The sequence below is a fragment of the Pseudorasbora parva genome, chromosome 3 (genome assembly GCF_024679245.1).
Source record: "Pseudorasbora parva isolate DD20220531a chromosome 3, ASM2467924v1, whole genome shotgun sequence".
Taxonomy (NCBI): Eukaryota; Metazoa; Chordata; class Actinopteri; order Cypriniformes; family Gobionidae; genus Pseudorasbora; species Pseudorasbora parva.
Window position 1 is genome coordinate 51,018,945 of NC_090174.1, and position 25,593 is coordinate 51,044,537.

The 25,593-nt window shown below is 39.2% G+C and overlaps 1 protein-coding gene across 1 annotated transcript in view; it reads right to left on the reverse strand.

Annotated features, from left to right (window-relative positions):
• The window catches only part of htr7c (5-hydroxytryptamine (serotonin) receptor 7c), a 59,761-nt gene extending 44,035 nt beyond the window's left edge, over nt 1-15,726 (reverse strand). Inside the window, exon 1 of the mRNA XM_067439388.1 lies at nt 14,869-15,726. Within this exon, the coding sequence (XP_067295489.1) occupies nt 14,869-15,329 (461 nt within the window). The 5' untranslated portion in view covers nt 15,330-15,726. The remainder of the gene's footprint in view (nt 1-14,868) is intronic.
• Nucleotides 15,727-25,593: the final 9,867 nt, after the last annotated feature.

Below are 25,593 nucleotides of genomic sequence, written 5' to 3' on the forward strand. Positions count from 1 at the left end.
TGAAATATTTGCATGCACTCTCACTATACAGTAGTTTTACATGGTTTGTTTTACAGTAGCCTAAAAATAGCAGCCATAAAACCACCCATGAGCCAGTAAAAATTATGTTAACAACAGAAGGTTCAATATCACCTGTCGAATGACAGTATGAGGATATAGCGAATTTTTTAAAAGGAACCCTTTGAGAGTTTTGTGTTTGTTAATTTGGAACTTTGAGCACTGAGTCTGCTTATGCTCCTCTGTTTTTAACTCACCTGCACCTTGCACTTTATTGCACCATGCAATTGATAAAAATAAATGTTGTGGGTTTTTTTGGATTCAGTGTGTAGTCAGCCATTTCTTCTGTTCTGCTTAACTTAGAAAGTAAAGACAACTGTTGCCACCTACAACTGAACTGTGAGCAGAACAGTAATCCTCTTAAGATAGTTAAACACTGATGTAGTTTTATATCAAGGTATGTGTTGTAAAAGTTACTAGATGTATCACTCAGGATGAATCAATAATGTATTTTTCTCAGGTCATTTTTATCACACCATTATATTTGCTTCTGTATCATAGATGCTTTTATTTGCAGGCTTCATTGGCAATTGATTATTCACTTTACCTATAGGCTGTTATCCTGATTCCCAAGGAAGTACATGTGTGACCCAATTTAAGCCCATTATATATACTAGATATAGCCCAACTTGATATAGCACATATACCCTAATTGTAGTATCTATGGTGAATAAGCTACTCAGATGGCAAAAGGTTCATTATCTATTTTTCAATAGCGTAGATGTGTGAACCACAGTTCACACAGAAGTAATTTTCAAACCAAGCAGGTTTATATTGGTCAGTGCGACAAATTCTCATGACTACCTTGAAGACAAGCGACATATTTTTCACCCTCACATGAAACTCACAATTGTGTGGACTAATTTGGAAAGACTGCGTATGTGTTACTGACATTATTTCTGTAGTTTGCAAGCAATTTAAGAACTAACAGAGGAATCAAAATTATTTTCTGTGGTAACTAACAGGATCTGTGAGCTGAAAGTCAGCATGAAACTGCAAGTTAGTCTTTGCTTCCCCAATTCTGACATATATCTGAGTGAAGCTAGCCTGACAAGCCAGACCCACATCAAGATGTTTGGTCTGGAAACTCACCATTGACAGGGCTCAATCCGAGGGGCGGGATAAACGGTTGTCTTTCAAACTACCTCTGCAAGTGATAGTTTAGCACTACAACCAACCAGAGCAACGTGAAGCGGAGCTAGTTGAAAGATTAAACTTTCACTGTATCCACTCGGCAAAACTCCGAACACATCTTCCCTTTTTAAGGACTTCAGTGCCGTTCTATGTTCTTTTCTCAAAGAAAAGCTTAAAGGTCCCATGGCATAGATTTTTTTAATAATTTTATAATGTTTCCTGATGTGTACTTATATTGTTAGTATGGTTTTTACATTAAAAAAATCATAATTATGAAATAAAAGGCATTTTTTTCTATACTGATATTAGCCCTCTGTCTTGAATGCTCTGTTTCAAGGGGCATGTCTGCTGTGAGTCATCAGTGAAAACACCCACTGTTGTGATTGGCTGACATCTTTGCATTTGAAATGAGATTATGTAGCGGAGGGGGTGTGGCATAGTGAGGAACGAGCAGCAGGAGCACTCACTGCCAGTCCAGAGAGAGACAGAGGGAGCTGTGGAAAGATTACTGAGAAAGTGTTATTGTACCGAGTTGTTGAGAGCAAGTTTATTTTGTTTGTATTTGAGAGCTCTGAATAAACACAAGTGAATTTTGAAACGTTATTATTATCACAAAATGCCTTCACCACAGCTAACAACAAACACGACATCGACATGAATAGTAAGAGCTTCTGTTGAGCATAAAGGCATCATTCATTGTAACGGCAGTTTGGACTGTGTGTGCACATGTGTGCACTGCAGATAAACGTGTGAATGACAGATCCAAACATTATAAAGAGTGTTCTTTGATCGCTCTCTGTAGTTTACTCATTTAAATAACAGATTTGATTCATACTACTAACAGAAATGACATGGAGTTGATCCTTTTAGTCACTGGCTTGATTCACGGATGCATCAAGACGGCCAGCGGCGGGACTGACAGTATTACACGATTTAGAAAGAAAGTCTGTGTGAACTTGAATGATTACCTACACATCAGAACTCACTGATCCCAGATCAGGCATTAATGAACACTGTTACTCACTGTTTGTGGCGGTGCTGTGAATCCACGGTAAAGCCTGTGCTGAAATTGTGAATGATAAACTGAATCCATTCTCCACTAATTCTCTGGGTGGGCAAAGCAGAGGAAGGGGAGGAAACCTTTCCTGGTATGACGACATAACAGGAGAATTCAAGATCAGCTTGTCTGAGCTCTCATTTTCTCAAAGGTAGAGAAAGACAGCCAGAACCTGTTTTACAAATTTCTAGCCACTTGGGGACAATATACAGACTAGGGGAACGCATATTAATGTTGAAAAGCCTAAAATGAAAATGCCATGGGACCTTTAACTCCAAGTTGTCCAGAGTCGCGGCCAAAGCCGATTCAAAAGACCGCCGATCGCCAGCTTGTTTGTTTAGAAGAAGCACGCGGAACCTCCGCAACTCTGCCGTCATTATGTTAAGCCCGCCCACCGACTCTATACACAATGTGATTGGCCAAACCAGAGTTTGGTTTTTCCATCTCAGAAGTCTATTGAGAGTTAAGATTTGCTGCTGCTAGGGTGTGTCTAGATTTCTAGGCTAGAGTGAAGCGCTTCTCTGAGAAAACGTAGGGTGGGACTTGAAACACATCATTAGAGATGACAATGCAAGAGGGGAAGCATTTTGATTAAAGATTACAAGTAAAGGGCACATAGATTTTATGATCCTTTATAATAAATACTGCAATTCTGGTGACTTTAAATGCATAGTTAAGTCCATCCATTCTTGTTCCAAACTTGTATAACTTTCTTTTCACAGCAAACCACAAAAGGAGAAGTTAGACAGGTTGTTTGCACTCCTCTTTTCCATAGAATGAAAAATGGTGAGAGGGCTTAAAAGCTTTAAAAGTAAAAAAATAATAATTAAAAAAGCACCCAACATTCAACTTTATGTTGCCTTTACTATTTTTGCAGCTCGAAAGCAAGTGGCCACCATTTACTTCCATTGTTCCATAGCAAAAATAAAGTCCTGTGGATTTGGAAGATGGAATTAAAATGAGGGTGAGTACAAGATTTATATAAGAAAACCCCCTGTATTCTCTCTGTTGTGTGCTTATTCCCTTAACTACATTTGAAACCTCCTGTAAGTAACTGTATAAATTTTCAGCCTCCCTCCTGTGCGACAACTGTGTCAACCTCCCTCGTGCTTGTCTCACACGCTGCTCTAGCACTCGCAGTCCCACCCCGTACAACGTGCTTTCATTTCCCTCTCCTCCCTGACGAATAAAGCATATTAACACTTGTCATCATTTCGTAGTGTCTCACACTCAATATGATACTCAATCATTTTTGGGATTCAAGCATGTTTGCTTGAGTGTATATCGACTCCTTGCAGCACATTAGAGATGTGCAATCCTCAAGTGATTATATAAAAATATTAGTGTGAAATTCACAATAACGCTTTCTCCTGTCCTTTCTGCTCCTGGAGAAATCGGTGACGGTCAAAAACACTTTGGACGACACTGACAGGTGTGACTCAACATGTCAGGCGCATCTCAGGTGAGTTTTACCACAGAGCAACATCTCTCTAGGCCTTGTGTTGCATGGCCGTGCTGTCGGGAGAGCAGAAACAGTGTCGTATGCTACTAAGACTCAAGGAGAGTAGTCACAAGAACACTTGAGACCTGAGGCTAGTTCCTGGGCCACTGGGAAAACCTGCTTTTTGAACCTGAACTGCATCTGTGTCTATTTCCATTTCTAAATTCTAAAAGACAGCCAGACCATGTGTGTCTTATTTGCAATTTTAATGTGCATCTGTCCCTTCCCATCTCCATGTGCAGCATTCCCCCGTCCAACATATATGGGGCTATTTTTTCTTGCACAAAGGAAAGGATAGAGTTACTGCTAAGAGGATATACTTCCTCCACTTACCCTGACGTTTAAATATTAATGTCACTCTCGTGAATAATTGATATCACAATTTATTAATCTCAACAGGAACACCAGACCTATAGCTGCCAAGAAAGAAAAAAAGATATGAGGAACGTTTTAACCATTTCACAGATAAAATGAGTTTAAACAAAGAGTAAATGTTTAGGCTGCAATTCACATGATTAATAGTACAAGGAGACTATAAAGTCCTACATTTACAAGAGGATTAAATTAAATTTAGTGTTATTTGTAAAAATGTTTTTTTTTTTTAAACAAAAAATAAATAGTTCCAAAAAATAAATATGCAGTAACATTAGCAAAGTAGGTCTATTATAAATTGCCAATATTGCAAGAAGGTAATTTAGGTAGCAGTGTGTGAAACTCCCTAAAAAATCCCAAAATGCACTGTGAAAACCAGGGAGCGACTCATACCATCTCACCACCACCGAACGCCAACGCAGGATATCACAACATCTGTGCCTTTATTGTGGGGGAGATGGACATGGCACAACAACCTGCCCCGTGCGACCCACTCGGCCAGCGGTGAGTACCATCCAATTACCTCCTTTAACGGCAAACCTTACCAAGACGCCAGTATTCGTTTGTAATTCTCACTCATCTGTTGCAGCACAAGCCCTCATCGACTCCGGGTTGGCGGGAAACTTCATTAGTCAGCAAACCCTCAAAAAATTAACCGCCCAACGTCAACGTTGTCCCGTTGACCTAAGAATCACCACCATTCAGGGAAAACTGCTGGGCCGAGGTCGTGTCCGCCATTTCTCCCCCACACTTACACTATGTATTGGTGCTGGAGGAGTCAACCACGGACATCATCCTGGGGCGCCCCTGGCTTATATTACACCAGCCGCATATCCACTGGTCCACCAGAGAGATCCTGCAATGGGGTGAGAACTGCTTTGTTCGTTGTATTCATCGTCCTCGCCAAAAAGGTCCATCATCATCGTCAGTTCCTTCATCATTACCTGTCCAGTCCACCTCAGTAGAGAGTCCCGAAACTCAAGTCAACGTAGCCATTCCCCCAGCTTCCAGGATGTCTTCAGTAAGCGGTTGGCTACCAAACTACCACCCCATCGGCCATGGGACTGCGCCATCGACCTCCTGCCATGGAAGGCCATGGAGGCCATGGAGGAGTATTTGCACGAAGCGCTACAACAAGGGTTCATCCGTCAATCGACCTCCCCTGCCGCTTCAAGCTTTTTCTTCGTGGCCAAGAAGGACAGAGGCTTGCGGCAGTGTAACGACTACCGTCACCTTAATTCTCAGACTGTCAAGTTTAGTTAACCTCTTCCTCTGGTCCCATCCATCCTAGAACAGCTCCGTGGGGCCACCATCTTCTCCAAACTCGATCTCAGAAGTGCCTACAACCTCCTTCGCATTCGCAAGGGAGACGAGTGGAAGACAGACTTTATTACTCCCTCAGGTCACTATGAATATCGGGTGATGCCATATGGGCTATCCAACTCACCCTCCGTCTTCCAAAATTACATGAATGAGGTATTTCGTGAATTCTTAAACAAGTTCCTCATCGTCTATATCGACGATATCCTCATCTATTCTAGTGACCTGAGGGAGCATGAAGAGCATGTCTGTCAAGTCCTGCAGAAGCTCTGAGACCATCACCTTTATCTCAAGCTCGAGAAGTGTGAGTTCCACGTCTCCACTGTCCAGTTTCTTGGGTACATCATAGACAACCATGGAGTCAAGATGGACAGGAGGAAGGTGGACACCATCACCCATTGGCCTCAGCCCACCACTATCAAAGAGCTGCAGCAATTCGCCAACTTCTACCGCCGCTTCATAAAGAATTACAGCCTGCTCAGCTCATCACTCACCTCCCTGCTCCAGAACCGGCCCAAGTCTCTGTCCTGGACTCCATCAGCCACGGAGGCTTTCCACCAGTTGAAGAACACCTTCCAGTCCGCTCCGATCCTGGTCCACCCTAATCCTCATCTTCCGTTCATCGTCAAAGTGGACGCTTCATCGACCGGGGTCGGAACGGTGCTGTCTCAGCGGCAGGGGACACCCTCACGACTCCATCCATGTGCCTTCTTCTCCAGGAAGCTATCCCTGGCGGAGCAGAATTATGACAACGGCAACCGGCAGCTCCTGGCGTTCAAACTCGCCCTGGAAGAATGGAGACACTGGCTGGAGGGAGCAGAACATCCATTTGAAGTCATCACCGATCATCGTAACCTTGAGTACCTTCGAGACACCAAACGGCCGAATCATAGTCAGGCCTACTGGGACCTCTTCTTCACCAGATTCAATTTCAAAGGGACGTACCCTCCAGGGAACCAGAACAACCAGGCGGGTGCCCTTTCTCATCTTCACCAAGACCACCCTGACCAACCCGCTCCTCGGGACCGTGGTAGACCCCATTGCCACCCATCCCAGCCGTCAGGAGCCACCCGTGGAGGCGGGGGTACTGTCACACCCTCACAACAATCAAACACTGCCACACCCACTTGTTCCCAATCACCAGCATTCTAAACACCTGGGCACCATCACCAGCAACACTACATAAGCACTCATCCCCTTCACACTCACTGTCTGGTAATGCACCGATCCAAACGTCGACTACTTGTCATTCATAGAAGCCCTCACCTGTACCATCTTCGTCTTGATCGTCATCTTCGTCTTCACCATCATCGACTTCACCATCATCGTCCATCATCTGTGTGTCACCCTCCACCTAAGTATCACCTGTGTCCGTAACCTCTGATAATAAACTTTGCACTTGCACTAATCCATCTGTCCTAGTCTGTGTGTGTGTGTGTGTGTGTGTGTGTGTGTGTGTGTGTGTGTGTGTGTGTGTGTGTGTGTGTGTGTGTGTGTGTGTGTGTGTGTGTGTGTGTGTGTGTGTGTGTGTGTGTGTGTGTGTGTGTGTGTGTGTGTGTGTGTGTGTGTGTGTGTGTGTGTGTGTGTGTGTGTGTGTGTGTGTGTGTGTGTCTGTGTGTCTGTGTGTCTGTGTGTGTGCTTGTGTCTGTGTCTGTGTCTGTGTGTGTGTGTGTGTGTGTGTGTGTGTGTGTGTGTGTGTGTGTGTGTGTGTGTGTGTGTGTGTGTGTGTGTGTGTGTGTGTGTCCGCGCGCGCGCATGCGCGTGTGCAAAGGCATGTGTGTACAAAATGTATTCAAGACAAAATCCAGAACCAGCATGGTGCCATTGTTAATGCAAAGACATGCTATTTCTATTTTTAACGTATACTCTTTAAAAATGCAACAAGAGTGATACTTGATTTTTCAAGTACCATGGATTCACATTAGCACATTACACAAACATTAACCAGTCACATTAACATGAACATCGTGAGAAAAGCCAAGTGCTCCTTCATGTTGTCTTTGTGCCTTTCCCTCAGACCCAACGCTGTGTGGCTTCTCAATACTTTATACCAGCAGCAAACATTCCATTCACTTACACTTAATCTTATACTAGAACAATGTTTCATCACTGTCACTTCACCCTGAGATGAAACTAAAATATGCCCATAAATAAGAGACGCGTCTGTTGTCTCAGTAAGATGGATAACTTGCTTGAGCCCACTCACGGATAACTTAATTTGGTATTTGTGGGTTGTGAATGAGGGTAATTTGTCTTTAACTTTGGAGAAATAATGATGATTTATTTAATTGAGATAATACAAGCCCATTAGTGAAAGTAATATTTTTGGCCCTCTCCTTTTATGATAGCTGATTTTTTTTCCTCACAGAGTTCTCCGTTTCCATAGTGAATGTTTTACTGCTATATAAAGATATGTATATTTCAATTAATTTTAAAGATAGATTTAGTTCATTCAAAAATGAAATATCTCTCATTAACTACTTACCCTGATGTCGTCAACACGTGTAAGACCTCCGTTAATCTTCAGAACACAAATGAAGATATTTTTGTTGAAATCCGATGGCTCAGAAAGGCCTTCATTGACACCAATGTCATTTCCTTTTTCCAGACCCATAAAAGGCCCTAAAGACGTCGTTACAAAGCCCCTCTCACTACAGTGGCTCTACAATCATTTTATGAAGTGACGAGAAAAGTTCTTGTGTGCAAAAAAAATAAAATAACGACTTATATAGTGATGGGCCAATTTCAAAAGAATGTTTTGAACGGTTATGAATCAATGTATTGATTAATGATTTGGATCGCGTGTCAAACTGCTAAACTGCTGAAATCACGTGACATTGGCGATCCGATTTCTTTTGAAATCGGCCCATTACTATATGTCGTTATTTAATTCTTTTCTTTTTTGCGCACAAAAAATATTCTCGTCGCTTCATAAAGTTATTGTACACTGTAAAAAAAATGTTGGTTTTTGTTGGTTTAACTTTAAAAAGTAACCTGGTTGTCTTAACATTTAGTTTATTGAAATTAAAAATTTGAGTTGATACAATGAAGGAAATCTTTTTAATAAATAGAAACTCAAGATATTGTATCTGAACCACATAAAAATTTGATAAATTGAGAAAATAGTACTATTTGGCATGTTTCACAATTACCCAATATGCTTACAAAAAATGTTTTTAATAATATTTTAATAAATGTTGTCGAATCTCAAAACATTTTCATTGTATTAACTCAAAATTTTAATTTCAATGAACTCAAAATTAAGGCAACCATGGTAACATTTTTTCTAAATATTTTTTTTACAGTGTAGAATCACTGTAGTGAGATGGGCTTTGTAACGACGTCTGTAGTGCCTTTTATGAGTCTTGAAAAATGAAATGACATTGGTGTCAATGAAGGCCTTTCTGAGCCATCGGATTTCAACAAAAATATCTTCATTTGTGTTCCGAAGATGATCGGAGGTCTTACGGGAGGTCTGAGGGTAAGTAATTAATGAAAGAATTTTCATTTTTGGGTGACCTAACCCTTTAATTGAGATTTCTTGTTTAAAACAGCTCAAGATTTTGAGAACAAAGCCACACTTTCGATAAATGAGGAAAAGGCACTAGCAAGGTAGTTTCACTTCCGTTATTGAAGTGATCTATGTAAACTGAATCAAAGGTCAAAGCATTTGTCAAGAGTACTTGAACACTGAGTTATAATATAGTGAGTTTACAGGCACTTCAGTTCCTGTTTAGGGGCTGTCCTTGATTGGTGGCTACTCTGTAAAATTCATTTAAGAGCATAAACATTGTTAAAATCAGTCTTAAAAGGAACAATGTGGCATTTTTATTACATTATGCAACATAAATTAAAAGGGTGATGAATTGAGAAATCAACTTTCCCTTGAGCTTTTGATATATAAAAGGTCATGGTAATGTAACAATATCTTGCAAGTTTCAGAGCTGAAAACTTCCTTGTTAGTCAAAGCTTTTATTGACACCAGGCCTAGAAAATGCTCAATCTTAGAATATGCCACACCTTGACATCATTGTGTGGTGAAACACCGGTTTAACAGAAGAAGAACAACTCGTGCCTCTTGACTCATGCCTGACATGACATGGGATAACATCCAATCAATTGGGGAAGGGTGAGAGATAAATCATGTGTTTGTTTGATAAAGTATTTTGTGAGCCCTGTGGCGATTCATTCTGGTTGCCATGTCCCCACACACTTTCAAAACAATCCCTCATGTGTACTGACAGGGGAGTTGAAGCTCATTAAATATGCAAATCTTATCCAATCCTAGCCGTGGGCGTTTACTTCCAAGTCTATAGTGTGTCACGCCTATCAAAACCCAGCGTTAAGGAGAGAGCCTCAAAACCAGTGTAGAAAATAATAAATAAATAAGAATAATAATAATAATAATAAAAACCACACGAATGTCATTAGTTCAGCTCATTTATCAGTTTAACAAAATAAAAAAACGCCAGTTCATGACACCTTTAAATGAATACTCTTCAAGTCAGCATTAAATCAAAATGTGCTTTCTTCACAACTAAAAAATATATGTACAAAAAATGTTTTGCTGACATTCACCTGAACAGTCTCTGTCCAGTTTTTTTTATTTAACTTTTTTTTATTCTTGGTTATGAAAATATTAAAGCAGGGATCTCCAAATGTGGTCCAGGAGGGCCGCTGTCCTGCAAAGTTTAGCTCCAACCCTAAATAAACACACCTGAACCAGCTAATTAGTGTCTTACAAGGCACTATCAAGACATTGATTAGTGTGTTCAGGTGTGTTTAATTGGGGCTGGAGCTAAACTCTGCAGGACAGCGGCCCTCCAGGACCATGTTTGGAGACCCCTGCATTAAAGGGTTGGTTTCGTGGGGTTTTTTCTAGGCTTGGTTGTGTTTATGGGGTGCAGTATAACATGTAGTGTTGCACGATATACCTGTACCAGAAAAGTATTGCGATACCCTGATATTACAAACGGTAGCCTAGGCCTACGATATGGACTATTATTAGTACCGGTACTTTAGGGAGGACAGCGCCTATGAGCTGTATTTCTTAATTTGCGTGATGATGTGACAGCAGGTGTCAGGACGTGTGTGCAGAGAGCTCTGCTTCAGCCGTTCAATAAACATTAGAAGCAGAAGAGTTAAATATATACGCGCAGCGCATGACAAAGCAACAGAAATATGCGAGCATGAGAGGAAAAAGCGCGGCGCGGGACGTGCTCGCGCTACTGGACTCTGACCTGAAGCGCGCGCGCACACGCCTTTCAGGCAACAAACATGCGATCGCCATTCAGTTCTTTCGCGGATTATTATTTGGGTTTGAATGGTCAAACATACTAAAAAATGCGTGGTCTGGCGAGTATTCAGGTCAACACAGTCTTTAGTGACCTTGTAGTCTACAGCTGAGGTAATTAGATCAGTGCAGGTCGTCAGCCAGACCTAATATTCTGTGATTAATCAATCAATCAACTTTATTTATATAGCGCTTTTACAATCATAACATTAATGTTAAGCAAACAGTGAAAAATAGAAAACCACCACATGCTTGGCTAAATAACTAAAATATATTTATTAAGAATCAGTGTATAGTTAAATTATAGAGTGTAGACTAAGCAGTTTTATATTTGATGATTAGGTAATTTCTTTCTTGCTTGCTACTGTTAAATAACGTTAGATCTAATGTAGCTGAAAAATAAAGAACTGTTTTTGTCATATTGTTTGTAATTTGCATTTTTTTTTTTTTGCTTATTTTTAAAAACAGATACAATTAAAAATCTATATTATAATTATAAGATAACATTTTTAAAAATATGAAATTACTCGAATCATAAAATAAGATTTTGTTCATCCCAACCTGTTGAGAAATGAAAGGTTAGTGAATGATAACATGATTAATAATGATGATCTCTGTAAGGATGTTCACACTGGCATGTAGTTATTATATCAATAAGAGGAGGGAATGGTCAAAAACCAGGGCAGGAACATGCTGGCCAAGTGAATTTTTAGTACAAAAATAAAACAATGAATAATAAGTTCTGTTGTCCTATTAATCTTATTATTTGTTTTTTGTTTGTTTGTTACCGTGGTATTGATTTGGTATCGAGGTATTTTAGTCTGGTATCGTATCAAAGTCATAATTTTGGTATCGTGACAACACTAATAACATAATACTTTTTTTTAAAACAGCATATTTTTCTTATATTTCACCTTTATTCCACACAGCTGTCTCCACTGTCCTTTGAACAGCTCGTTTGCTTCCTGCTTCTATGAAGCCCATCCCTCCGAAAAACGCAATGGTCTTAGATTGGTCAGATGGCCAAATGTAGTTTCATGTAATTTTATTGGCTGAAGTGCCAAGTTGTCCGGAAATGCCACCCCCCTTACCATTACGGGCAGAAGTCACTTCTAGCAAGACTAGCAAGAGTATATGTCACCAACCCTGGAAGAAGTTCGTTGTAGTCCAAACCGGATGTTTTTGAGGGGAAATAAACTGCCATAACTTTAAAAGACAATATCTCCGTTTGCACTGAACTTTCAGCGCTATAACTTTGCAGACACTGTTTATTCTCAAGCAGTAACATTAAAAAAGTGAAATCGCATGCAACCACCCCTTTAAGGAAACGTTCATTTTGATAGTTTTGCAAACATTATGGGAACATTACTTTTGAATATTCTCTGAAGTAGTCTTTTTTTATGTTCCACAAAGATATAAATAATGTTTTTTTGCTAACATTATTAAAGACGAGAACTCTTATCTATTAACGTTACTGAAAGAACGTTTTCTTCATAACTTTGAGAACTCTTGCCAGAAAAATAGTCACTAAATAAAGTTTTTTTTTTTTTTTTTTTTTTTTTTTAAACACTGCACCTGTCTTCCATTAGTCGGACAAACAGATATTCCTTGCTCTCACTGTCACATCTTAGGAAAACATATAGATATAAAGGTCATATATCATGGGTCATAGAAATATAGTCATATAAAAATATCATTCAGCATGCCTTTATATCCTGATAGTAATAATGCATCAGTTTTAAATTAACAGCCAATCAGATCAGAGCAACCTGATGGATCACACTTTAGTCCCAATAGCAAAAAAACATTAAGCACCTCCTGTCAATGTTCTTGTCCTCGCATAAATGGCTATACTCAAATATGCAATCACTTCACATCAGCTTTTTTCAAACAGAAACAAGTGTCATAAGACACTAGGTTTGTTTATCATCCTTCAAAAGCCTAAAGTACTTGTTGAAAGGATATGAGCCTCTGGTATGTACGTATAAAGATTAAAGTGTCTACTAAGCGATTCCAAACGTAATGTAGTGGGGGGGGGGGTGAAAATGTGTCTATGTTACATTTTTCTTGAGTATCAAATACCTCCTTCTAGAAAAAAGAAAGGGGATGTGTGCATCACAACAATAAAGAGACAGGAGTGTTTCCAAACACATTCCAAATTTAAATTAATACATTAATAAACATGAATTTATTGTCTAATCAAGTTCATTAGAGAATGATTTCAGCACTGTAGCTCATTTCAAATAATTTAAACTGATGGTTTTTAAACTCCTACACCTTAATGGATGGTCATCTTTAAATAAGACAGCTTGCCAATCATAATTATGGATTTTTTTTTTTTTTATGATAGTTGTTTAAATAAGCAATCTGGTCTTCCAAACTAAAAGATAAACCTGCAACTTTTAAAACCCCAAGGTACTGCCAGACATGCTGTAAAACATATTCTCCATTGACTTTACTGTCATATAGAAAAGCAGTTCTTGGAAAGAAACACTATATGGTCAATCTGACGTATAGATCAATGGCTAATTAAATTAACTATAACAGTTTACTACAGCCATATGTGAATGTGAAAACTGCAAAATCAATAGAGCCCGTTTTTTCCCCAACATAACCCATTCGTTTAGTAAGCTTCAGCAATAGATTCTTGATCTCCAGGACCCACAGGACACTAGCTCCTCGGATGTGTCAAACTAAATCAGGGTCTTTCAGCGACCCCACTCGTGATGTCACACAGAAGACTGGCTGCAGGTGTACTGACCCTATTCTCGGTCCAACATGGACACAGGAGTTGTCAGTATTAATTTCTGCTGTACAGTAAATGCTTCTAGAGAGTTGCCTTGACATTCGAGTGAAGGAAGTTGCCATTGCAGTTTAGTACTGACTGACTGATGCTTGTTTAACTGAGGAGTAATAGTAAATAAGCAACAACGTAGACCAGGGGTCCCCAAACACGGTCCTGGAGGGCCGCTGTCCTGCAGAGTTTAGCTCCAACCCAGCCAATCCAACTCAGTCCACATGTAATACAGTGAGGTCCAAAGGTCTGAGACCATATTGAAGTCATGAGGCTTCCAATGAACCGCAAGATAATCATTCTCTTCTAAATCATTCACAAAAGCATTCTCAAATCACCCTCACACAAACTTGCGGAGTTCTTAATTAATATATAATATTAATATTAATATTAATATAATAAAATAGATATTTACCAGTGAACTCCACAAGTTTGTGTCAAAGCTGAATAATATGTTATCCAGCTTCTTAACAACGCACATCACGATCACCCTCTGCATATTTCCATAAATATACAAACTAGGGCTGTCAAATCGATTAACATAAAAGAAAAGTATTATGATTATAGTAAAATTAACATCTAACATAAAGGGTATTTTATTTTATTTGTGTGTGTGTGTGTGTGTGTGTGTGTGTGTGTGTGTGTGTGTGTGTGTGTGTGTGTGTGTGTGTGTGTGTGTGTGTGTGTGTGTGTGTGTGTGTGTGTGTGTGTGTGTCCTTATTTATATTAAATTGTGGGGACCAACCAACCTGAGATCACAGTGTGGGGACCATCCAGCGGCCCCCACTTTCCCAAAGGCTTTTAAATCATAGAGGATGAGGTTTTTTTTGAGAAAGTAAAAATGCAGAATGTTTCCTGTGATGGGTAGGTTTAGGGGCAGGGGCAGTGTAGGGGGATTGAATGTACAGTTTGTACGGTATAAAACCATTACATCTGAGAGTCCCAAAGATAGTGCCACAAACAGCCACGTATATAATGTTAACACACATGGTTATAACATATTATTAACTCAAACATAACTCAAACCTTTATAGATGTGATGTGTTATATATATATATATATATATATATATATATATATATATATATATATATATATATATATATATATATATATATATATATATATATATATATATATATATATATGTATATGATACTTAAGGATGAAACATTTTGCATAAACTCCTAGTGGTGGTTAAAAAAACTGATGTTAAGTAACCAAAAGGGTTGTACTTTCAAACCCCAAATGGGTCGTTTCATGACATAAACATTCAACGTTGTGTTCAAAACACTTGCTCCAAAGTCACTTTGCGTCCCCTAAATGACTTAAGAACTCACCTGTCCACACTGATCACACACAGCGTCATGATGGATGCAGTGCAGCACATCACATCCATGGCGATAAAGATGTTACAGAAGACCTCTCCAAAAAGCCACTTTCCTCCCGTGAGGTCCGTCACGATCACGAATGGCATCACCACAATAGCCACGGAGAGATCCGCCACGGCCAGGGACACCAACAGATAGTTGGACGGCTGTCTGAGCTTTTTAACGACGCACACCGCGATCACCACCAGCATATTTCCAATCACCGTGACGGTGGTGATGATGGCCAGCATCATTCCGATAACAATCTTCTCCGCTGTGTTGAAATCGAGCAATGGTTCCCCGCAAGAATTGTTCCGCATGGCCATTGAGATGTTGTAGAATAAGTGTGAGGAACCATTGAGAACTTCCGACGCGACCTCCGGGCGAGTGAACGAGTAGAAATCTAGTGAGCCCGATGAGTTGAACATCATCCCTGCGCCTGATGATGAAGAGCTCGCCAAGAGTGCGCTCCGTCCACCAAACGCATGCTGAAGCGAGCGCAGATCTGGGGTGTCTTCCAGCTTTCCAAAAGAAAGAGAAAAAAGAAACACGGATATAGCAAAGAAAAACTTGAATAAACGGGACAAGAGAGGACAGTCGCTTTGCTTTGGCTGTGTAAGTGCTTGTGGAGAGGTTGTACAGTCCTTGACTTGATTCAAGTGACAGTTCGGTTCTTCATGCGGGGAAGTGTGTGAGAATTGCGCACTCTAGTAGGTTAAACGCGTAACTTTCTCATCAAAGGAAAGCGGAAGGTCTCAGCTCCACCTACACGATGTTTTTTCTTGCTTCTATTTCGGTTGAAAAGTAGTAGGCTACACGACTGTTTTTGAGCAATGTTTGCTCTCTTATCTTTGTCTATCTCTTACTTCCGTTCTCCTGCATTTCAACGTCAGCTTCTATTGCTCTCCGGTTTTGTAGTTTTTTTTTTTTGTTTTTGCTTGTTGCATAACTAAAGGATAACATTTTATATTGCGTTGGGAGGGTTGTGTGTATATATATATATATATATATATATATATATATATATATATATATATATTTGCACATTAAATTTTAGGCTATAGACTTTAAAGGGAGAAGAAATAATATGGCTTAGGCATAGGCTATGCCTAGTACAAGGCTACCGAGAAAATACCCGTCTCTGTGAAAGCCAAATGCCATAATCATTTTCAATTAAAGTTCCCATGAGCGACTGCGACCCTTTGCAATGTGGGCGTGTCCACTAAATATAGCCTATTCATTTTATGCAAATATAACAGCAGATCAAACAGGGAGCGACTTTATACAAGTAACAGCTGGGGAGTGCAGACAGTAGAGATTTATTAAGCTTCTAATAATAATAATGTGATTATGAATTATAACAGAAACAGAGTTTCTTTCTGCCATCAATGTTTGCTGACATGTCTGTGGAGCTGGGCGGAGTTGTGACTGAAGAGGTGATGACTGCAGCTTAGCCCCTGTTTAAAGGACAAGTTTGGCAATTTTTTAAAAAGCTTTGTATTTTTACAATGTTGGTAGTTGCCTATATGTACACTAAATCAACAATGTGTTCGTTCTCCATGTTACCTGCACCCAGATTATACTTCTGCGTTGGACCTACGCCATCCTCTACGTCGCAATTTACGCATTGGTTTTCATTTATACTTCTGCGTTGTTGTCCCATCAATATGCAGTTACACATGCAGACCGCTAGTGCGCAGTGTCCACAGGCATGTTGATGGTACTTCCACTCCGAGTCCGAGTCCGAGTTTAGAACTCAGTCACTAGCCGCATTTCCATGACCCTTCAAATTGCGCAAATTGAAATTTCGAATTGAAAATTACGCTCAATGGAAACGCAATCATTTTGCAAAAACTCCCATATATCACAAAATAAAAATTATGCTCTCATGAGGTGGTTTTTCACATAAATATCCATAATAAAGGCTAGATGTCTCGTGTGCGCTGTTGGCCAATGGAGGTCGCGGTCCGCAAATGGCGGCCATCTTGTCGCAGGCAGCTCGCTCACTCGTAACAGTGTGTTTTAATGTTGCATGTACTTTTAAATAACCATAACTTGCTCAAATTTCAACGGATTTTTAAACTGTTTTGTTTGTTATAAACGTCAGAGATGTAGTTATGCCACTACATACTTATGAATAATTATAACCATGGACTTCAATATGAAAGTAACATTGAACAGAACAGATATTTCTGTTCAAATCAAGCAGAGACTTCTTTACATAAGAAATATATGCAAGGGAGGGGGAAATATGGATCACATAAGGAAAGAGAAAAAGAAGACAAAGAAAAAAGGCAGGCCACACTTATATGTATGTGATGTGGATTGAAATTATGAGGATAATAAAGGTTATTACCTAAAGGGTCAATACTGAGATGTATATAAAAACTCATCAATATCATAAATCATGGTCACAGACCAGGCATTAGAATGAAGACATATGCTTGTATGTTGTTCATTTACGAAAGAATCCACAGTGAAATGTACAGCATATAAATAAATAATCTTCAACTGAGATGTTGAAAATAAATAATCACATTCCTAGTTTTGGGTTCTTTTAGAATGCTGTTTTTAGTCCAGTGATCCTGTATCGCTCATCTCTCCTTGTCATTTCACTAACACACCAGTGGGCGGGGCCAAAGTTGCCATATTGATGTAGGCATTGATTTTCTTCTGCAGAGGCGGTATTTCACCTATCCACAGGGCCGCGTTATCCTAATGGGCAACATGGGCTGCAGCCCAGCGCCCCGAACACCAGGGGGCCCCCCGAGACAATTCTCTTTTGCGTTATCTTTTTTTTATATTTTGGATCGAGGTAATTATGCATACGTTGCTCATCGTTGTCACACACCCGAATTGAGTCAGAGCGGACACCCAGTACATTGTCACCTCAACATGTCAAATGAAAATGTAAGAAAATATGACAGTGGCAAGGGCGGATCTACCGGCGTTTCAATTGCCACCCTAACAGAAAGACCATTGCCACCCCAGCAGGCAGCTAGTGTAGGCTATCCCAAATTCCCAATGCATAAAATATAAATTGTTAATGCAAACTCTACCGCTTTACATTAGCGGCGCTTCAAATGTGATGAGATAATAGCAATAAAACACGTCTTTCTATTATTGTGTAGTAGTCCAACAAATGACTCCTATGAACTGCTTAGATCTGCAACGCAAATAGTTTAATCACGAATAGATCGCCGGTTATACGTCCCAGTGTTAACGGATTTCAGCTCTCTCACTACAAATGGATGCGGTCCGGCAGTGCTTTCCAGGAACGGTGTGTCTGCAGCATTTAAAGTGATACAACCTTGTTCGCATTAAAATAAACATGCATTGAACTGAAAATCTGGTTATTTCACCACAGATTCATGTAATTTAAAGTCTAATCTGTTTCAATTACTTTTTGCCTCGGGTAAAGCAAGGAAGCCGCAAAAGCTTAGCCCAGGGCTCCGCAAAGGCTTAACACGGCCCTATCCATGACGTCATAGATGGACACATGCACAGTGAATCATTCGCTGGGCTTGGTACCAATAAAAGCAGTTTTTGGACTAACAAGGAAGTTTTCAGTTCTGAAACTTATATTTATATAACTCTTATATGTCAAAAGTTCAAGGAAAATTAGATTTCTCAGTTCATGACCCCTTTATGGCCAATTCACACTGCACTGACAGAAGCAGACCAATGCAGACAGTCACCAAATTACAGCACGTCATTTCTCAGACGTTCTAAATCCGATTCTGCATGTTTAGTCGGCGAAAAAGCTCTGACAGACTTGTCTGGCTATCACCAGACCAAGCTCAATTTAAGACTGAACATTGGTCTGGGGAGTCTGCTCTGTATTTTCTGCACAAAGAGGTGTGATAAACGAGCATAATTCAAATGACTCTAAATGCAATTGGATAGTCCTTCAACCAATCAGACCACAAGAGGCATTGTCAACTGACAACAATCCATCGCTTCTCTGTCCATCATCGTGTTAAACCCACCAATAGCACGCCAGTCTGTAATTGGTTCCCACAAAAGTGTAACAGAAGCAAATAGCCGGCAGATCAGGCTGGGTTTACCCAATCTACTGACAGACGGCAACAGACACCAACAGAGGTAACCCACTGATTCGGAAAAACCCAACCAAGTGTCTGTTGCCGTCTGTTGGTGCAGTGTGAATTGGTCTATTTATTTGTCAGTCTGTTGTAACCGAGGGCATTATGGGGGTTTTCCATACTATTTTGACCAAAGGGAACATCATAGCCCTTTTCTACTTCAAGTTTTATTAAAAGTCCATCTTGCCAGCGGTGAATTACCCCTTAGGTTGGTGAACAAAAAGATTGGTTCAAACCCTGCAAGGGCTGATTCATGACCACTGGAAGTGCCACTGAAATAGGCCCTCAAACCCAGGTTGCTTCAGGGGATATTGTCCATGATATAAGTGTACTCTAAGTCACTTTGGTTAAAACGTCAGAAAAAAATGCTTATCATTTGAGACTTTTCAGAACACCATGCAGAGCTCTGAGATAACAAAAGCCTGAAAAAGCTGAACATTCAAAAACTATCAGTTGAATGTTGACAGCTACAGAGACAATGCTTGAACAAAATATAAAATGCATTTTACTGTATGTGAATGGTGAGCACTCATCCTCGTGGAGTTAAGTGGCATGGAAAATGAATCTGTAATGAAGCAGAGAATTGCAGAGAATAGGACAGCATGTTCCTAATGTGAAAAAGCCATCATCATCATCATCATCATCATCATCATCATCGTCATCCTGATTGTTAAACAGCTGGGGCAAGTCACCCCCAGAGCCTTATGTTAAAATCTGACTGCATCATTTTTGTGACCAATTCTTTGGTTATGGGTAAAGTTATAAATGAATTAAAGCGATAGCAGGGGATTTCAGCATGCTTGGGAAAAAAGGTAGAAAAAAAGGTAAAGCTGTAACCAAGGATGCTTTAAAAACGTGTATTTATCCCTAAATTAGTTTATTAGTATAGGGTGAATTAAGAGTCATTGGGACAGTTTTTGAATCTCCACCTTTTGTAAGGTTTCTTGCCATAAATTAAAAACATTATACATAAGATGTTACCTATCCAATTGAGAAGGGGAAAAAAATGTGTATCATAATAAAAGGAGATGTCACGTACACTGAGCCAAAACATTTGTACACAGCAAAAAACATGTTGGGAGATTTATCACCACGGGTGTTAAATTTATCACTTTCCGGGTGAACATACAGGTCCGTCTTTGCTAGTGTTAAAACAACACTGATGAAAGTGTTCGTTATACAAACACTGTGTTAGTGTTTCTTTTTAGTCACTCAAGGTGTTGAGAAATGTATTACTCATAAGTGTACATTTAACACTTTATGGTGATTAATCTCACACACCCAGTGTATTTAATGTTTATTTAATGTAAATACTAAAATGGCACTGTGAATGAAATTTAAAACAATTTATATATATTATTTTATTTTTTCCCCCAAAAAATCAAGTGACTACAAATTTATTTGAATATTTATTGAAATTGTAATATATCAATTCCATTACATTTATGTATTTGGCAGACACTTTTATCCAATGCGACTTACACTGCATTCAATACCATTTTTAATAAAAAAAAAAAAAACATTTTTTTCAGTTCTTGCTTTCGCCAGGAATTGCTACAGTAAAGCCATTGTAGTCACACATACAATTGAATAAAACAATTTCTTGTTATACTCCAATGCTATAACATCTTACCATGATAAATCTCTACTGCGTTTCAAACAAGATTAAACAAAGAAACATTCCTCAAGTAATGTTTTAATTGAAAATACAAAAATTCAACATTGTATATATTAAATCAACCTTAATGTTAAAAAACTGTCTGGTTTGTAATTCATTCTGATAAAAAATACTATTCCTTTATAAATTAATACATTTACATTTGGCAGATGATTTTATCCAAAGAGACTTACATTGCATTCAATGTACACATTTTTACATTTTGTCAGTTCTTGCTTTCCCAATTCATCGATCCCACGATCTTGGCGTTGATAGCGCTCCTCAAAATGATCCAAACACATAGTATCGTTCCTGTTAAAGAGACAAATTTGGTTAAAACAAACACATTAAAAAAATCTAAGATATAAAGTTTCAAACATCTTCAATCAACAAGCAGAGATACTTACATAGCCTGTCTTCCTTTCAGGATCGTTTAGGTTTGTAGAGTAATAATGCCAAGGGCATACATAGATTGTGGCCTTAAGTGGTTTCCTTCTGCAATAATAAACAATATTCCATGAAACAAAAATCCTCCAAAGCAGAAAGCAAACTAAAAGACTCAAAATAATCAGGTCACTTTGTGTTTTACTTCAGGTTATCTTTATACCAACACATAGCAAGAAAACGTTATATTCAAAACATAAGCACTACTGTTACAGATTTACAATACTACAACTAGAAAAGGCTAGAACTAAGTTGTACAGAAAAAATCGCACATGGAAGGGCACTAATGCATGTCTGCTGAACTAATACAAAATAAGACGAAAAATGTCAAATAGTATGAGTGTGCCAAAACTCATTTCGGCGTGCATATGATACGCACTTTATGGCGTATATATGACACGCTCTCTTGGGTAGGTTTAGGGTAGTGGGGTGGGGGGTTCGTATGTATAATACGCCATAAATTGCGTATCATATGCACGCAAAAAACAGCGTATCATATGCACGCCAAAATGAGTTTTGGCGTATACATTCCACGACATTGCACACTCGTACTCGATCTTGAGTTTCTATATGACTGAAGCAGTTCATGAAGAAAAGCGTGTCCTACAATGTTTTCGACATTTTGGAGCGCTGTACAGAATGGTCGGCGTATGTTATCAAAGTACAACGAGAAGATTGCTAGAACAGAGCATTTCACTCGCAAAATGTTGCAGGCCGATCAGTATGCGCAGCGCCGACAATGATAGACCGTGCTATCCGTGGGTGCTCGGCCAGGGATCGAGCCCCGGCGTCACACAAGAAAAAAAATTAAGAGCAATTAATTCATTCGATTAACGTCTGCTTTCTCATTTGAATGACATTTCAAAACACCAGAATTAACTCGTAGTTACGGGGTGAAAGATATAAACGGTCTTATAAAGGTTGGAAGCCCTAAAGATACGTTATGCCAAATGAGAAGAAATAACTATCCAAGTCCAGTGAGTTAAAAAATGACACATAATGTTAATGCTGCTACATTATTACAAAATTAATACAACGAAATTAAGTCACTTACGTAAATCTCGTCCTCCATTAACGAATTTAGTGTGTTAGTGGGGGTTATTCAGTTATGTTAAACTGAATGGCGGATCAAAAGCGCGCTAAATTTAAACTGAGGTAAAAAAAAAAAAAAAAAAACGCTAAGAGTTAAGTCATCCACATCGGCTACGTTACTCATTATACAAGCCCATTAATAAATCACAAGTTGATAAGATAATAATACTATACTATACCTTGTCCTTGTAACCGTTGTGTGTGCAGGGAAATCCATAAAGATGGAGAGACCGAAGGATGAGCTGGGAAATTTAAAATGCTCTGCACATGCGCAGATGTTGATTGTTAACACCCAAAGGAAACACTGTGCTTTATCACCCAAAGGAAACACTGTGCTTTAACACTAAACAAGTGATAAAGCATATAATATTTGTAAATTAACACCAGATTTTATCACTAGATGCCCAACACCAGGTTTTTATCCCTCAGTAATTTGCTGTGTATGTTTTTTTTTTTGTGTGTGTGTGGAAATATTTGGGTGATTGGGACAGTGCATCTTGTCATTGATTTTGGCTATAGTGTAAGCATTGTTGCACAAGATAGTTCATCACTCTGTATCATAACTGTTCAGATCCAATTTGTGTATCCATGCAGCTCTTTTGTTTTCATCTTGTTTACAAAATGACAATTGTGCAGCTGCGTGTGCTGGACTACAGCATCTTATGAGGCAGTATAAAACTTGATTCTGCATCATTTTTCAGCATGTTTCTTTAACTGATGTTTACACTTTTAAATGCAGTTAGAAAGTCACATAAACCATGTGAAATCCAATCAGAGTGGTCTGGTCAGACATAAACAGATTTTCAGAAAGGGGAGGTTTTTGCTGTTCACACTTGATAAATTAATCAGATTCCAATCGGATATGCATAAAAATTGACAGTTTGAACGTAATTAGTGTATTAGTGTAAACTGTCATAGTTCATATATTGCACAAAACTTTAAAGGAAACTTTAAAGGAATATTATGGAGTACTACTGCAACAAAATCAGTAAAAATGTGCATCTGTCATGGGTGAGTGGTTGAGAAAACACCAGTTTAGAGCATACATAGCATACACAATGGTTCTCTGTTGCATAGTCAGTCATTTTATTAATTTTTAATAAGCAAAGCCTTTCAAGGGGTACTTCAGCACTGCCCTACCAGGCCACTCCCAAAGCCACCGCTACTGAATCACTGATCACTTTCCCACCGCGTTCACCTTCATAAAATCAGTTCAGTTTGAGAACAGACGCTACAATTAAAGACTGAACGTGTCTGTTCAATATAATGTGATTTAGCCACTGAGGGAGTGTCACAGCACTAACGGCGGTTTCACACAGCACGTGTTAGCAGTGCGTTAGCAGGGCAGAAGCAGGGCGTATGGAGAGCGGGAGCTGTGCGCTCCCGTTGGTCATTCACACTGGCAGCGTTCGTCTCGCGCAGCTGAACCGCGGCTTGTGTATTGCAAATACAGACGAATATCGTCCATTCTGTCACATTTCTGCTCAGACAATGCTTTGTGCTTTGATTTATGATGGGCATGCATATATGCTACAAATGCGACGATTTTCCCTCTGTCCCAAAAACACATGCATATAACATGCTGTATAGTATAGTTAACATGATAAAAGGAACCTTAAAATAAAGATATGCCTCTGGGTTCAATCATTTAAACGGCCTGTTGAAGTTTGGGAAGAAACTTTTGGCAGTGATGCATTTCATTTATTTTTTTCACAGCGCAGGATGTCAAGTGGTGATAATGAAACTCACGGAACACTTCACTTAATGATTTTATGGTGAAATGTGTTATTTTTCATGTTAACCAGGTCAATTGTATCAAGGACTATGCAATGTGGCTTTAATTCAGCGTGAGCATCGCAGCAAAAATAGACTCGACGCCGAAACGATAGCGGCACTGCCGCTTCTGCGTGCAGTGTGAATACTCTAATAATCTGTTAACATGGGCGCCGAAAAAAACACGCACTGCTTACGCCCTGCTAACGCGTGCAGTGTGAAACCGGCCTAACGCTGCAGGAGTCAGAATACACCGTGATGAATGAGCTGAATGAGCTCTCAAGATGAAAGCTGTGTTAAACGCGCCCGTGCTCACGGCATATACATTGACAGCGCGTGTTCAGTCTGGCGCATTTTCAGTTCATGCATTTATAAGCTTAACTTTTAATAGAAATTAATTAGAGAAGTTAAAACACTTACATTGCTCAGCATAGCTCCGTTTACATGAATGCCTGCAGCTACGAGCTGAGCTGTGAGTGTGATCTCCCACCCCTTCATGTGCGAGTTGAAAACATGCGGAAATGGCTCCCTCTGCTGGCTGTAGTCTTTAGCCTCTGGCCAAAATTTTTACAGATGACGCAAATTGACGATATTTGTGTCATTGAGTAATTTTCCAGAAATAAAATGCATAAATCTCTTGTTTCAGGGGGATATGGGGGGGACAACGATCATTTGAATATACTCAAGGTTAGAAAGCCATATGCTAATCGCTGAAGTAACCCTTTAAGCACTGTCCCAATCACCCAAACCTTTACTGTCCCATTCATCCAAATTGTGTTTGGTTGGATGGGACAAAATAAAAAAAAAACTAATTCTTAAAACAGAAACATTATATTAACTATTTTACTGATGCAAATGCATCCTATTCATGTTCCAATCAAAGGTTTTGGTAATATATTTGATATGAAAATTTTATGACATTATTATTAAAACTATGCTAATGTTATTTTCCTGACTTCATGTGTTGCAGGGTCAACTTCCTTTTCGATATTTGCTCTGCACACCCACGTGATGTTACACATAATCATGCAATTTTGAATATGCAATCTCACAGCTAGAGCTGAGCAAAAAAGTGTTTTATTTTCACTCACCAAGAGATGAAATAAAATTTGTATACTGTCCCATTCAACCTTATGTCCCAATCACCCTTAATTTACCCTATTAAAGGCATCACCACCTAAATGGTAGGCTATATATTTGAAACAAAATCTACTGAAGGCTAGTTGAAATAAGAACCCATGTGCAGCCTTTATTAACAAAACTTAAACAAAATAAACACAGAAATGAACTAAATTAAGTATTGTTTCCTTTAACCGCTGATTGGGTGTTCTGTTAACATTACGACAAACAGAAACAGCACTCACAATCAGCAGTTAAAAGTAAAATACTCACGTGACATGAGGGCTAATGTTGTGTTCTAGCCTGGTTTTTTGAGCCCGTAATTTACGACTTTGAACCATGACTCAGGATTTGTAGCGTTCCAGGCAAAATCACACCAACTCCCTGAGCGCAAGGTATTGTTGAAGCTAGAAGGGAAACAAGGCATGGCAGACAGTAATAAGTATGGGGCTTATGCTCGTTTACAATTATTATCTGCAAAGGTGCTTACTTTTTGCTTTTTTGAGG